Genomic DNA, 15,555 nt, shown 5'->3' with positions numbered 1-15,555 from the left:
TGTTCACATATCATATACATATCTGTGCCTTAGATATAAAAGAGTTAAGTTTTCATTTGTAACAACCAATTTTCTTCCCCTTTAGGGTATTATTACATATATGGATAATAGAGAAATTAAAACAATTTATTCCTTGTTGCTCTTAGTGGCTTTTTAAAAAAGTATCAGGTACTAAAATATTTGAAGTCCTAAACTTAGTTCTTAGTTTAGGTCTTTTGACCTTATTATAAAAGAGGTTTATAGAAATTTTGTTATTATCACGAATGTCAAATGCCTGCAAATTTTGAGCATTTACTACTTACTCTGATAGACAGAAAGAGGTCCATAATATTTTTGTTAGTAAATAGTATGTATTTGAGTTCATCCAATGATGTCATTTAACATATTTTCATTTTGTGAAATAAGAATATTTAATAATATCAATCTGTAAATTAAGATATTCACTACTTTACTTCCATATATTCAGGATCTCAAAGGCATAACCAAACAATACATCCATAAAGAAACATTTCAAAGACATTTAATTTTCATGAAGTACTAGGAAGTATCCTAGATTCAGTGGAGAGAATGAAATACAGTTCTTGAAGTCCTTAGTGGGCTCATTCACTGCATTCCCAGCAGTTCCAGAAATCCCACTCCAACAGTAAACTAGGGATACACATGGGCAGCGGTCTGCACCAGACAGAAGACAGGAACATAATCTATGAATGTCAAGTTCAGATTTTCTCTTGCAAAGACTAACTGTAATACTCCACAGCTTAACTGGTGGAGAAAGGAGTACTCTGTTTACTTGAAGAACATATTTAAATAGCAAAAACTTTCAGTGTGGTTCTAAGTGTTTCTGTACTTTTTCTCTGGCTGTGCTGGTTAATTTCCATTTAAAAAATTGGCAGTACAAAGACTGCTGAAATTATTAATACATAAAACATTTAGCCATGTTGTATGGATTCTGATAATATTATTTCATGTTTGACAATTCACACATATGTATTTTATTCCAATTGTCTTTGGTTATGTAAACTGGCTATATCTGAGACTAAAATGTACAGTTATTATTGGGGATATAAAATATTCTAGTAGACCAAGCAGTCTATCAGCAAAAATTAAGACAGGTAGTGCTCAAAAGATTCATCATCAATATGCAGACATTCATATCAAGACTATCAATCCAGTTAATTGTATACAACTGATGTAAAATAATTAAAAGTGAATTCAAAACCAAAAATCATCTCCTGCACTGCTCCTGGTACTTGCTCTTTCTCTGCCTTTTAATCGAAGCATTTCCATGATGCTGCGAGCATACACATCTCTCAAGTTAACACTGATGTATGAGTCAGTGGCTATATTCTTGGTGAGCTTCTTCAGAGCTTCACGCTGTCTAGCAGCTGCTTCCCTGAGTTTCAAGGTGAAGTAGCAAGCAGAGAAACGATCATTAATAATAGCAATAGGCAAGGCCAAGACAAGAATTCCTGATAATATACACATAAAAGCCACAATTTTGCCTGTGGTAGTGTCTGGTCTAATGTCCCCATATCCCACAGTAGTCATGGAGGTTGTGGCCCACCACCACGCACAAGGGACACTTGTGAAGGTTGTGTCAGGAATGCTTTGCTCAGCAAAATATTCTATGGTTGAGAAAATAGATATTCCCACAGATAGAAATAGGAGCAGTAGTCCAACTTCTTCATAGCACTGGGTGATTGTCATTCCAAGTGAGCGTAATCCTGCAATAATAGAACAAGAGCTATCAGTCATTGGCATCCTTCTCTTTTTTCCCTTTCTTCTCTCCTTTTCCCAATCGTCTTTGCTAACCACCTATAAACATGAATCATATGTAACCAGCCCTGGGAAATATTCCGGGGTTGTGAACCAATTAAATAATCTTAGTCCTAATGAAGCTCATAGTCTATTTAATTAGGCAAGATCACAATTGACAGAAATGTCATCAGATTAAATCATTCATGTTCCTAATTACTGAGCTCCAACTATACACACACACATGCAAACACACATAAGCAGGTAAGAGAGGAGACTACCAAAAGATAGGCCGAGTTTATCATACACATGCTGTGCAATGAGTTGTTGTGGTGCACCAAGTTAAGTTGCTGCCTTCAGTGACAGGCATCTCATATAAGCACTAGTTCCATTCCCAGCTACTCCACTTTTGATTTAGCTTCTTACTAACTTGCCTGAGAAAGCAACAAAAGATGATTCAACTGCTTGGGTCTCTGCTAACCTTGTGGGAAACTCAAATAAAGCTCCTGTTCCCTAGATTTAGCCTGGCTGAGCGTTGGCCATTGCAGCCATTTGGGAAATGAACAAGCAGATGGAGTATGTCTTTCTCCATCTTGCTCTCTCTAACTCTACATTTCAAGTAAATCATTCTAAAACAAACCATAAGTTTTTTAACAGCTGTCTATACATTGAAAGTCTATTCAGTGTTGCACTTCAGAGACTTCCTGACCAGGTTTATATGCCTATGGATCATTTTGGCACTTCTTTCTTGTGCCAATTTTCTGTTATAATCTAATATTTTGTGTGTCAGATTTTTTCTCATCCTCCTGATTATGTTTCATACAAGCAGGAACCTCATTGTATAAAATCCACACAGGATATAAGCCATGGAAATAAAGTGAGACATCAGAGGCGTATAAAGCATTCAGGACAACAGTGACATCAAGTGTGCAGGTGACATACTTAGTGTTTAGTGACATAGCAAGAGCAGGTCCCTGGACTACCAGGACATTAACTGAAATCCTAGTACTTTCTAATATATATATATATATACACACACACGTACATATATATATCTCCTAATACTTTCACTTAGTATGAGAACCATGGGAAGTGTCTCTTAAGATTTCTGCTTTTCTTGTAAGGAAACAGACCAGACTACAGAATATTCTTCCATTATTAAAAAAAAAAAAAAGATGCACGAGAAATGGAGTCATTTAGAGAATCACTCATTATGAATCATTGGTGGAATTTCTATACTAGATCTCTGATTTATTGCACTCCTAGGTGACAAATCTAAGGGAGCGTAATCCCAAATATGAAGAGAGGAAGCCCTAAGGGGAGCACGAAGAACCTTCGCAGAGCCAAGATTTCTATGAATCACAAGCCATATTGCCTAAGATGGTTCTAAAAATCTGCATGTATTTGGAAGTCATTTCAACATGACATTACAATGGTATTGCCTCAGAAGTCCAAAGAAACACTTCTATTCAATTTTCATCCACTCAGTAGACTACTTGAGTTCATTAGAATACCATTAGTGCTCTATCATTTTGAATTTTGCTCTTAAGATTTTGAGATGTTCTTGAAATATTAACCAGCTATTTTTAAAGACCAATGAATATTAATTATGAGGCTTCAAGTCAAAAGACTATCTTTCAGGATAACTTTAAAAAATACCTTTTCAAAACTTGGCCTGGATGGCTCCATATGCAATTCTTCTTATGAATTAAAGTTACTATATATAAGGAGAAGCATGTTTGAGAAAACTGTTATAAATTCAGAGATGAATTGTTCTAAACATTTTTGTTGAAAAATACATCGTGGGCTGAATCTATATAATATCCATTAATTCAGATGATTGTAAAAAATAATACAACATAGCTGTTGTCATTGTTGTGCCATTTTACAGACAAAGAAACTAAGAAAGAAATAAATCCAAAACTACACAGCCAGGACAAAACCTAGGATCTTTGGCTTCCTAGCCATTGTTTTATAATGTTCTCAAATTTTGTTTACACCATACACATGGAGAAATGTGTCATCTTTGTTTTATGCAATATTTGAGTTAAAATGTTAAATAGCTATGCAGTTGTTCATAATATTTCAATTAATTTAGGTTTTTAAAAAATACTTTATAGTTGTAGAGCTGAAAAAAAATCTTTGAGAGATGACACCGTGGAAATTGCTACTATTTTCCTTTGCATTCTTTTGGAGGAAAAATGTAGTCTTTACTGGGTGTTTTTAAATTGAATCCTGTGAACGGTTTATACTCAAGAAAAGCATCCCATTATGTGTGTCAGAAAACAAAGAGTGGAAATAAGTTATTCGAAACCCTATTTTCAAATCTCTTGTATGCAAGACTTGCTGGAAAATACTCTGCCAAAATTATATTAGGGTAAGTCCTTATTACCTCAAAAATGTAGAACAAACCATACCAGATGCCAATCTCTACCTATATTTATGAAAGAGTTAACTAGCACCACCCTCTTGTAGGTGTCCAAATGGACTTATCTGGAGAATCTCTATCAACTTGTTTGTACCAACATGCATTTATATTAATATGTATTATGTTAAAATGGCATCCTACTGCAGTCTTTCTCAAAGACTAGTCCAAGAACCACCTACATTAAAATCCCTTGTGAGCTGGTTAAAACATATGCTCCTGGATTCAACCTTCAATACTAAAATCTGACTCTGGGGGTTGTAGCCCACAATCTGTATTTCAACAAGCTTGTCCAGGGATTCTTATTTTAAGTTCTGACATTAAGTAACTCAGATATATTCTAAAACATCTGACAGCAGTAGGGCCCAACACTGAGAACCACAATCCTTGGGATGCAAGAATCAATTCTAATTGATTCATCTTTGATTTCTACTGGCATTGACTGAAATGTTCATGCACAATTCTGTGTGTGTGTGTGTGTGTGTGTGTGGTGTGAAGGCTTTTCTTAGTGAATGTTCATCAGATTTTTCAAAGACTATAACACACAAAATTCTAATGAATTCCAGTTCCATTTCCTGTTAGGTTTCCCCATGTTAGAGATAAGAAAGTCCTTCAGTTCAGTTCTGGGTAAAACATATACGTGTTGTGTTCTGGTTTCTTCCAAAGCAAAATGTTTCCATTGCTGTCTCAAAAATCATTCTAAGAACATGAGTACCTGCTTGTCATCCTCTTGCATGTCTAGGAAACGCTTTGTAGGATGGACTTCTTCTCTGCAGAGGATGGGTAGTACACATTTCTTGCATACAGAAGAGAAACTGGCTTGTATAGACATACAAAATGTATGTGTCTCTTTTAATGCATTATTTATACATAGTTTGTCTAGAATGTTCTAGATTTAGAGAGTTTTAAATTTTTGTATACTTGAGTACTGGATCAAAATAAAGTGTACTTGGGTCTGGAGTAATGGTTCAATTGGCTAATTCTGCGCTTGCAAGTACCAGGATCCCATATGAACGTGGTTCCTGTCTCAGCTGTTCCACTTCCCATCCAGCTCCCTGTTTATGGCCTGGGAAAGCAGTGGAAGACAGTCCAAAGCTTTGGGACCCTGCACCCATGTAGGAGACCCCGAAGAAGCTCCAGGCTACTGGCTTTGAATCGGCCCAACTTTGACCACTGAGGCCATTTGGGGAGTGAATCAGCAGATGGAAGATCTTTCTTTCTTCTTCTTTCTATAAATCTACCTTTCCAATAAAAATAAACCTTTGAAAAATAAATTGCAGTTAACAAATGTTCAAATTATTTCTCAATGTCTTACGGAAAGAAAGTGTGGGAGAAGCATCTTTTTATACCCGTGGAAAGGATCTTTATGTATTGCTTCTCAATATCAGCGTTAAGCCTGAGAGCTAAACATTATCATTTAAAATACAAAGCCAGAATCACTCTCCTGGTGCTATGATCAAATCACAAATGTGTAAAAACCATGGCAAATTAAACAGCATCAAGGAGATCTGGATACCTGTGGAATGTCTTCCAAGCTTCAGCATGCGCAGGGCTCTGAGCAGCCGCAAAACCTGGACGATGCGTCCCACATTCTCCAGCTCCTGTGTAGTCTGGCTGCCACTCAGGCTCTCCACCAGAAGCGTGATGTAGAAGGGCAGGATGGCCAGGAGGTCTATGATGTTTGGCACCTTTCTCAGGAAGCGGCACCTATCCCGCACACACAGGAGGCGCAGGACAAACTCCCCAGTGAACCAGCTGATGCACACATACTCCAGGATCTCCAGCAACTGCAGGTCGATCCAGCTTAACTCGGCTGACATCAAGGCCATGTTGACAATGGACACGGCCACAAAGATGATGGAGATGACCCCGAAGATTCGGGCAGCTGTGCAAGACCCAGGTTTCTCTAGAATATTCCAGAGCTTCAGGCGGACAGTGGGACAGGGTCCTTGTGAAAAGTCCTGTTCACTCTCATGTTGACTTTCTTGGTCTTCCGTGTCCTTCTTAAAGTCTAAAGTTTCACTCAGCTCCTTTCTTCTGAAGTATCTTAAAGCAGACAATCAAGTGATTAGTCTGACTTTTGTAAAAATGCAGAAGTAAAAGAATTAAACTTGACGGGGGCCCACACTTTTTAGTTCATTAAAGTGTAGAAAATTCCCATAGTAGTCAAAATTCCCTACTTAACATTACGATTTAAGAAAATCATACTTTCTAAGGAGCTTATTCAAAAGTAATTTCACATAGCAAATACCATTTTTGTATGAAAGCATTTTATGACCCAATTAGTGTCTACAAGAACATTTATCATATGTATCTTTTGGGGAGTTTTAAGGAAAGCTAGTCGTACAGAGCTAGCGGCAGTAATGGCAGGATAACAACGGCTAGGTCACCATCAACGTTTCACAAGCATTCAGTCAACAGTCAACTGCTTATTTGCTGTAATAGAGCGGCTGTCTTATCAAGTTTTTCAAAGTTAATTGCTAGGTTTGCTAAATGATAATGCTTCACACCAAAATGTTCATTCCAACACAAACATCTTTTGGATCATCTTTTTTTTTTTTTCTGATTTACTTATTAGAACACTGATTATTTGTTGGGGGTGTGGCACCCTGGCCTTCATACATATGAAAACTAGACTAGGATACGCTCACAATAGGCACGAACAGGTCCGGCAGTTTCAAAGGATAAGTTAACTTGGGAACTTTCTACCCTGGTGCGCTCCCACTGTGCTTTCCAGCACCGACACGGGCACCCGTTTCTAAGGCCTCAGTTCAGCGAAGCTTCTGCGGAGCCCCTCAAATCTTTACCTGTTCCCCTCTTCCCCTGCGCACCGCGCCCTCCTCCCAGCCAAGGCGCGTGCCTCGTGGGTACCTGTCCCTGCAGCAGGAGTCGATGCTGAGCTCGTCAATGCCCCAGTATTGAATCTCCTGGAGAAAGGAGAGCGCGCACAGCTGCTCCATGACGTGCAGGCGGCCGGTGCGGTAGTAGTGCAGGACATAGCGGAACGCCTGCGAGCTGCGATCGAAGAAGTACTCGTTGTCCACGGGGTTGGCGTCGTCGCAGAGCTCTAGGGGGCTAGGCACGGCGGCCAGGCCCCCGGGGCGGCGGTAGGAAGCCACCACCACAGCCAGCTTGCCAAGGCGCGTGTGCGGGAAACAGGACAGAGCCTGCTGCGAAAGCACAAAGCGACTGCCGCCCACGTTGACCGTGAAGCAATCCCCGAGCGCTAAGGGCTCGCCTTCACCTTCGCTGCAGAAGACGCTGGAGTCCAGGGAGCTCAGGGAGCCGCTGTCCAGCAGGCAGCACGGCGGCGCCCTGCCGCGGGGAGGCGGCAGCTCCATCGCAGCCTGCGGGTCCGCGGGCGCCCCAAAGTTGGGAACACGCCTGAAGCCTCAGGCCCGCGAGGGCGGTGGCACGGCCCCTGGTGGCGCGGCCGGGATCTCCCGGGCTCCCGAGAGAGGTGCCTCCCACTTGTGCACCCTTACAGTCCCCACCCCCGGGACCCGTTCCGCTTCCCGCCGCTAGGGAGCTGCGAGCGAGCTGGCCCAGCTAGTAGGCTCCCTAGCGCCTGGCTCAGGTGCCAGGGATTCGGGCAGGTGAGGCCAGAGGAGAGGCCAAGCGTGGGGCACCCTTGTAGGTCACCGTGGCCCTTCCCAGCGTTGGAATCGAGATCCCGAGCCACAGAGGTGTCCGGATTGAAAGGCTCGCCACTGGCCACTGGGCGAGTGGGGGGCGGGGGGAGAGGCAGAAGGCGGAGGGCAACCCCGAGAAGGCGGGAAAAGCAAGAGGGGAGGGGACTTTCAGCCCAAAGCAAGCAAGCAAGGGCAGGAAAACTCAGACTTGGCCACGGAAGATCCAAACAAAGTTCAGAAGGCAGGAGGGGTGTGTCCTTTCAACCTGCGGGTTTATATTCTTCCCTCTTCTGGGAGGGCTGCAGTTGCACGTCCCGGGGGTGCCCGTTGGGGGTGTGAGCACAAGGAGAGGGTGCCCTGGGCGGCGGACCGCGCCATTTCCTCACTCCAGTCTGTCACTCCCGCTCCATTGCCTCGTCCCTCCTCTCTTAGGTCCGAGCCTCCTGCTTGAGACATAGGGATAATTAGTGGTGCCTCTTGACTGGAGGTCCTAGACAGTTGCTTAGAATTGGAGGGCCGTGATTACCACCCCTTACCCAGTTGCTTGTTCAGCCCCTGCTGTGGTACTCTTTGGAGCTATTTCGTTCCCTAAAAGTCTCCGGGACAGCAGCTGTGCTGGGGAAGCCTTCATTTTAGGCAGGGAAGACGAAAAGACAAGGAACAGAACAGGCGTGGGCTGGGGCAGGAGTTTAAATAGTAACAATGCTTCAGTAAAGGAAGAAGATGAGCACCCTGGGCCCAGGTGAGACAGCAAGTGCATACCCACGGGTTGCACTTGGCACCACGCCCTGGACACCTGTTGGACACCCGGTGGGGATGGAATGGGGTAGCATGGGGAAATGTGACTCACCTGCAGCTCACGGCACATCTGGGCTGTCAGCCCCGCGTCCTAGAAACGCAGCCTTGCTCTGAGCTTCCCGGTCTGCACGTGACGCCCCGCTGGAGTCTGAGCTTGCAGCTGAGCGCCCCAGCATCGCTAGGCGTCTCGCCTCCCCGCACCCGCCTCCCAGCTCCCCGCCCGCGCGCTCCGCCACCCGCCGGCGCCGCCCCGGCTCCCAGCTCCGTCAGAGCCTACGGGAAGGGGCGCAGAGCAAGGTGAGCCTGGCAGAGGGGGCTAGACGCTCGCTAGCTGACACTGAATGTTACATTCATCCCCAAGACACTTCAAGAAGTGTTTCGTTTGAGCCACGTATCCCTGAACCCATGACCTAGAACAACATTGCCAAATGAATTAGTCGGCTTAACCTGGGGTTAAGGCAATTATATAAACTTTTCAAAAAAATTGCATTTCTCATTTTCAGCAGGCATTGTGCGGTTTTGTGCTTTCTACATATTTTTCAGGGACATAGTTGTGGCTTGCTAAATAGTAGTTTGGAACGTATGTCTAACCAGCAAGCAGGCAGCTGAGATGCAGCAGCGAGAGCCTTTCCTTAAACAGCACAGAAACGTAGGTGCTCCTCTTTGGCTTTGCTCCCTGGTGCTGGGACCTTTATGTGTTGCTTACTTATCAGGCCTCATTCGATCTCACCAGCTCCACCTCTGATCCAGCCCCATGCTTATGGCCTGGGAAAGCAGTGGAGGAGGGCCCAAAATCTTGGGCCCCTGCACGCACATGGGAGACCTGGAATAAGCTCCTGGGTTTGGATCGGGTCAACACCAGCTTTTAGATGGATAATCTCTCTGTCTCTCTTTCTTGCTATAATTCTACCTTGTAAATAAAGAATAAAATAAAACTTTTAAAAATTATTATTTGTTTAAAAGACAGAGTTACAGAAATACGTGGGGAGGCACAGAGAGATGTTTCTTTTGTGGGTGCACTCCCCTAATGGCAAATGTTGTCTGGGGTTGGGCCTAGCTGAAACCAAGAGCCTGGAATTCCTTCTTGGAGTTCTATGTTGGTAGTAGATTCTCAAATCTTTGGACTGTTTTCCTCTGATTTCCCAGGCCTCTTGGCAGGTCTGGAGCCAAATTAGAGTAGCTAGGATTTGAGCTGATGCTCTGATGGGATCCAGTGTTGATGATGGGTAGTTAACTCACTGTGTCACAATCTTAGCACCTATACAAATGTTTTAAAACGTTTATGTAGATTTTTTTAAGGAAAGCATACACTCATTGTTAAACTTTATCTAAAAATTCTGCAACTTTACATTTTTAAATAATTAAATACACAAGGAAGATAGAATGAATACTGTTTAATAAATGTAATTCAATATGAGCAGACTTCTCATTTTCAGCCTTTTTACTAAAGACTTATACGTTTACAGTAAATGTCTTTTGCAACTCAGATCATATTTCATGTGTTTGATTGCTCAGGAAATGACAAGAAAGTGAACCAATGGTGATGACATTTTGAAATGTATTTGAGTATAGACAAAATCAGTTTATTTTCTTCCCCTTCATTGCACTGGGATATGTATAAGGATTTAAAAAAAATCTGACAAATTCTGTCTATTCATCTTTCATGTGCCTCCTAGGTGCTCGGAATAAATCCTCCCAACTGCATGACAGCCCACTCTCGTGCAGAATTTAGCTAAATGTGGGCTTGTGCTGGATTCCTTCCAAGGGAAGACAATTATCTTTGGAAGTGCCCAAGAACTCATTTTTATAGTCTAGTCCCCTGCAAAGACAACAGGATATGGTGATGATGAAGACATGAATGTTATAACAATAGACACGACTTTTACTCATTCACTCCTTATTCTGCCCCTTTTCGGCTCTGTGACATTAATACATTCCTTTAGTCTTGTAAACCATTTTCCTCAACTATAACTTGGAAGTAACAATTATATATTATTTTCTTTCCTTAAATCAAATATTTCAGGCAAAATTATTGATGTGTTATCATTATTATCATTGTCACTGTATTATTATTATGTTTCAGGATATTTTTCTGAAGCCCTACCCAACACCTTATCATTATGTGATAGATACCATGCTAAGAACCTTACAATGTTTCTAGTTTCATTTATAATTGATATAAATCCATAAAAACGGTCTATGGATAATTCTTATCTTACAGCTGAAACCAGGATCAGAGTGTTTGCTGGGTTTCATATACAGAACAGATAAAGACTTAAAAATACGTGTTTACTCAAGTGCACATATAAATTTGAATGCATTTATTTAACTCAAAGCCTTTATCCTTTGAACTACATTAGCAAAACAATAGTTTGATGAGGAGAAATCATTCTATGCAATTCACTTCTCTTTACAAATAAATTTAAAAAGAAAAAAAAATCTTTTCTGTGCTCCGAGTGACCTGGTTGTACTCTGTGAACAATATCCAATCTATTGCCTGTAATTTTCCACCTTAATCATCTCTAACAAGCATAAAGGAGATAGCTAATTGATCATTATGTGATTTTCACCATGCCACTGTTGTGTGTAAAAGATATATAATTTTATAAAAACCATCAAGAAAATGTGTAGAATCAGCACTTGTGGCTCTCTAAATTAACTACTATAGTTAATATGAAATTTAACTTTTATAGATAAGATTTAGAAACCATAGAGCAAAAACAGGGCAAACACTCTGCTCATAATATTCTGTCAGCCGTTAAGTGAACCTGACACTGGATTTGAAAATTCCAGCTAAATCCTTTTTACTTAGCTCTGTCAAATTCCCTTATGTTGATAGAAAGGTTGAGTCATCCAAAAGGGCGAAAAAGACTGCACTTCTCATTGAATACATGTGATTTATTAATATTAGGAGTAAAATTCCATTTAGGCTTATCCTTCATTCTATTGAGTGCTTTCCTTTTTATCAAGGAACTCAGTTAACCTGAATTTCATCCTGTAATTGGAAGAAAGGTAATTTTTGCACTCCAAATGTCTTATGAAGCTTTTTAATGCTGTATTTCCTTTGTTTTCCTAGCCTCAACACAAAGTACGTAAATATTTATAGAAATTTGAAAGGTTAGTGTGCAGCTATAAATATACAGGTAGAATGTTACACACAGGTACATATATATATATATATTATTTGCAAGGGAACATGACAATTGAGTGGAAAATATAATTAAAAGATATTTATTTCGACACAAGCATTTTTAAGTCTATGTATATAAGAGGTCTTCAAGCATATTCATGGAAGTTAATGTTACAAAATGGGTGGGGATTTCAAAAATTTTTGAAATAACAAATAAATAATAAACAAACTGAACTTTTGGGGATTGGCTTTTTGGCAAAGTGGGGTAAGCTGCTACTTAAGAGGTGGCATCCAATATGAGTGTGTATTCAAGTCCTGGCTGCACCTTTCTAACTCCCTGAGATTTGGCATAAGAGAGCAGTTCTGGGAGACCTGACTCCTGGCTTTTGCCTCAACCAAACCTAGCTTTTGTGGCCATTTGGGGAGTGAATCAGGGGATGCAAGAATTTATCTTTCTTTTTATGACTGTGCCTTTCAAATATATCAAGCAAACTTAAAAAAATAAGTGAAAACTTTCTTTTAATTAATTTTTCATGAACTTTTTGAGGTATTAACATCATGTGCATCACATATGTCACACATATGAACATAAATATCTATATAAGTGTACTTGTGAACCTGTAGTGATGGCTTAGTAGCTAAATCTTTGCCTTGAATGCTCCAGGATCCCATATGGGCACCTCTTCTTGTCCCATCTACTCCACTTCCCAAATGGCTACTGCTCGGAAAGCAGTAGAGGATGGCTTAAAGCCTGGGCACTCTGAACCCATTTGTGAGACTCGGAAGGAGCTCCTGGCTCCTGGTTTTGGATCAGCTCAGCTCTGGCCATTGCATCCACTTTGGGAGCGAACCAGTGGTTGAAATATTTTGATCTCTCCTCTATGTAAATTTGACTTTCCAATAAAAATAGATAAATCTTAAAAAAAAGCACTCGAATAAACTTCAGGGAAAAGCTAGGATATGTATTATATACATATGTAAATCATACACATGTGTGAATATACACACACAGCACATATGCACACACTCAAAAAAACTCATAATATAGTGCAATTTATAATGAATACAAAGCCAGTGGATCTAATTGCCTTTATAGGAAGTGAGAAACCAGAAAGTAACTGGTAAGGGGAAAGACAATTTTTCTGCTCATAATGGATCTTAGTTATGTGGCTACATCTTTTAGATAGCACTTTCATTGTGTTTTAAATATGATCTAATTAAGTACAAAATATGAAATTTTTAAGAGATACATATTAAACTCTGTCAAAATGCCACTGTTAACTGTTTTGTGAAGCTGTACAGGATATGTTCTTCCAGGGGCCAATGCTGTGGCATAGCACAAAAAATGATCACCTGTGATGATGGCATTCTGCGTGGGCACCTGTTCATGCCCCAGCTGCCCTACTTTATTTCAGCCACCTGCAGGTGGCCTAGACAAGCAGCAGAAGATGGTTCAGGTGCTTGTGCCTCTGCCACCCAGTGAGAGACCCTGACAAAGCTCCTGCTCCTTGCTTCAGCTAGACCTGGCCCTGGAGAGTGAGGCTGTGTGTGGAGTTAGCTGGTGGATGGACAATATCATCCTCTCTCCGTAACTTTGACCTTCAAGTAGTTAAAATTTATAAGTAAAAAGTAAAGTTTCTCCCTTTTAAAAAAATTCTAACATTATAACTTTATTTTAACCTCAGCTTAAGTATGCAGAGCAACATTAAATGAATATTTTGCATATTACATTCATTGCTTAGAAGTGGGTTACCCTGATCCTGTTTGAGTTCCTGAGTCATTGCTTTTTATAGTTAGCTGATGTTCCATTTTCTTATACTGTTTCTCTGGTGCAAAAGAACTGAAATAGGGATTTGGTTCATCCAGTTGACGTGAAAATGAGCCCCAGGATCATTGTATGTATTCCAAATAGTGCAGTTATCTTGGTGGCAACTGAACATACAAATGTTTCACTCTTAATATGAAGAACAGTAGCCGGCCATATGGCTTTTCCCTCCCATCACTGCATCTGATTGATGTCGTAGTGGCAGACCTGAGCCTCCAGATCTTCCACAAACAGGTTTCCTGGAACCCTAAACAAAATGGGAATTCAGAGGGTGTCAAAACTTGGCAAAATTGTTCAGGGTCTGCTTTTTTGTTTGATTACCACAAAGTCAAATTTATCTTTTAAAAAGATAATTGGAAATTATTATGGTGACACCATGGAAAATCCAGTTTTTAAATGCTTATACTTTTGTAAATGTAGAAAAATGTTGCAATGATGTAACTTGGGGAGGGATAACAATAAAATTAATAAAGATTTTAAAATGAGTTTACCAATTCCTCAACTTAATCACAAGTTCAATATTGATGATGACTCTATCCGCATTTTAATTTTGAGGACAGAAAGTTATGATGAATCAGAAACATAATCACTGACTAAGCAAAGGAAGTTTTGAGGACAGCAAGTGTTTTGTGGATGAGATGAATATTTATATGCATAGACAAAGCAAGAATTTGGATTTTAAAAACTAATCCACAAATGCTAAAATTATGATTTTTACTTCATTTTGTTTAAAGATAAGGTAATTATCAAAAATTTGCTTCTGCACAGGTTAAGCAATCCTGTGTTTGAAATTGCTTAACTTTTATGACTTCATTTTACTTTGGTAATAACATGTTGGTAACTGGTGGAATAGGTCTTTGTGAAATATTTATTAAGTGACTAAAGGTAAAATGAAAAGCAAGTTTGGATGTATTTGAACGCCTAGACGCTTGGATGTAACCATGATGATGGCTAATCTCACTAGAGTTAAGTGGAACCCAAGGTGGTTTTCTTTTGTATTTCCCTTGTAGCTAGGAAGCCTCAGCATTTTTTTAAACTGTCTATTCGCCATTTGAATTTGTTCTTTTGAAAAATGTCTTTCTTCGCAGACTGCAAAGAGCTTTGCTGTCACTAAGTTTCTGAAGCTCTTTGTAAATCCTGAATATTAGTCCCCTTTCGCTTGTGTAGTGTGTAAAGATTTTCTCCCATTTCGTTGGTTCCTTCTTCACTTTGTTTATTTTGGCTTTGACTGCCTGTGCGTTTGGTGACTTTTCTAAGACATCTTTCCCAATTCCTATATCTTGGAGAGTGTTTCCTACATTTTCCTCTAACAGTTTTATGGTTTCTGGGTGCAGATTTAGGTCCTTGATGTATTTAGAGCTGATTCTCAGAAATATAAAATATGGTACGAAAGCTTACCTGGAAACACAAGAGACCAAGAATAGTCAAAGCTGTTCTGAAGAATAAAAACTAAGCAAGAGGAATCAGGATTCCAGACCTCAAGACATACTATGGGGAAGTGGTCATCAACACAGTCTGATACTGGTACAGAAACAGAGAAGAAGATCAATGGAAAAGAATAGAAACTCAGAAAGGAACCCACACATGTACAGTTAACTAACCTTGGACAGGAGAACTGAAAATAATCCAGGGGGAACGTCTGGTCTCTTCAACAAATTCTGTCAGGACAATTGGATAGCAGCCTGAAGAAGTAAGAAGGAAGACTCCCACCAGTCACCTTATGAAAAAATGATGTAACATTTATTTGAATCAGATTTGCTCCCTGATGCAATGAATAACATGTAAAGTAATTAGGCCTCTCTCTAATAAATTGATAAAGATCAATTTCTTATATAACAAACACTGCATAAAGGGTCCTATTAATTATTATTTTTTGGTGCTCCAGGCTTTAAAACTGCATCTCTAAATGAAAGTAGCAAAGCTCAGACTTTCTTACATGGAGGATCCCATATAGGTTTTGCTTCTCTGAGTAGTAACTTCATATTCAGCA

The 15,555-nt window shown here is 40.3% G+C and overlaps 1 protein-coding gene across 1 annotated transcript; it reads right to left on the bottom strand.

Moving 5' to 3' along the window:
• Positions 1-1,142: 1,142 nt before the first annotated feature.
• Positions 1,143-7,720, bottom strand: KCNV1 (potassium voltage-gated channel modifier subfamily V member 1). Its single transcript, XM_004580686.2, has 3 exons — positions 7,052-7,720; positions 5,697-6,226; positions 1,143-1,724 (listed from the first exon to the last, which is right to left on the bottom strand). The coding sequence occupies exons 1-3, from the start codon at positions 7,519-7,521 to the stop codon at positions 1,213-1,215; spliced, it is 1,512 nt and encodes a 503-aa protein (XP_004580743.2). The 5' UTR covers positions 7,522-7,720; the 3' UTR covers positions 1,143-1,212.
• Positions 7,721-15,555: the final 7,835 nt, after the last annotated feature.

Source organism: Ochotona princeps, chromosome 9, assembly GCF_030435755.1.
Source record: "Ochotona princeps isolate mOchPri1 chromosome 9, mOchPri1.hap1, whole genome shotgun sequence".
Taxonomy (NCBI): domain Eukaryota; kingdom Metazoa; phylum Chordata; class Mammalia; order Lagomorpha; family Ochotonidae; genus Ochotona; species Ochotona princeps.
The sequence above is the reverse complement of the archived record's forward strand: the minus strand, read 5'-3'. Positions and strand labels throughout refer to the sequence as shown.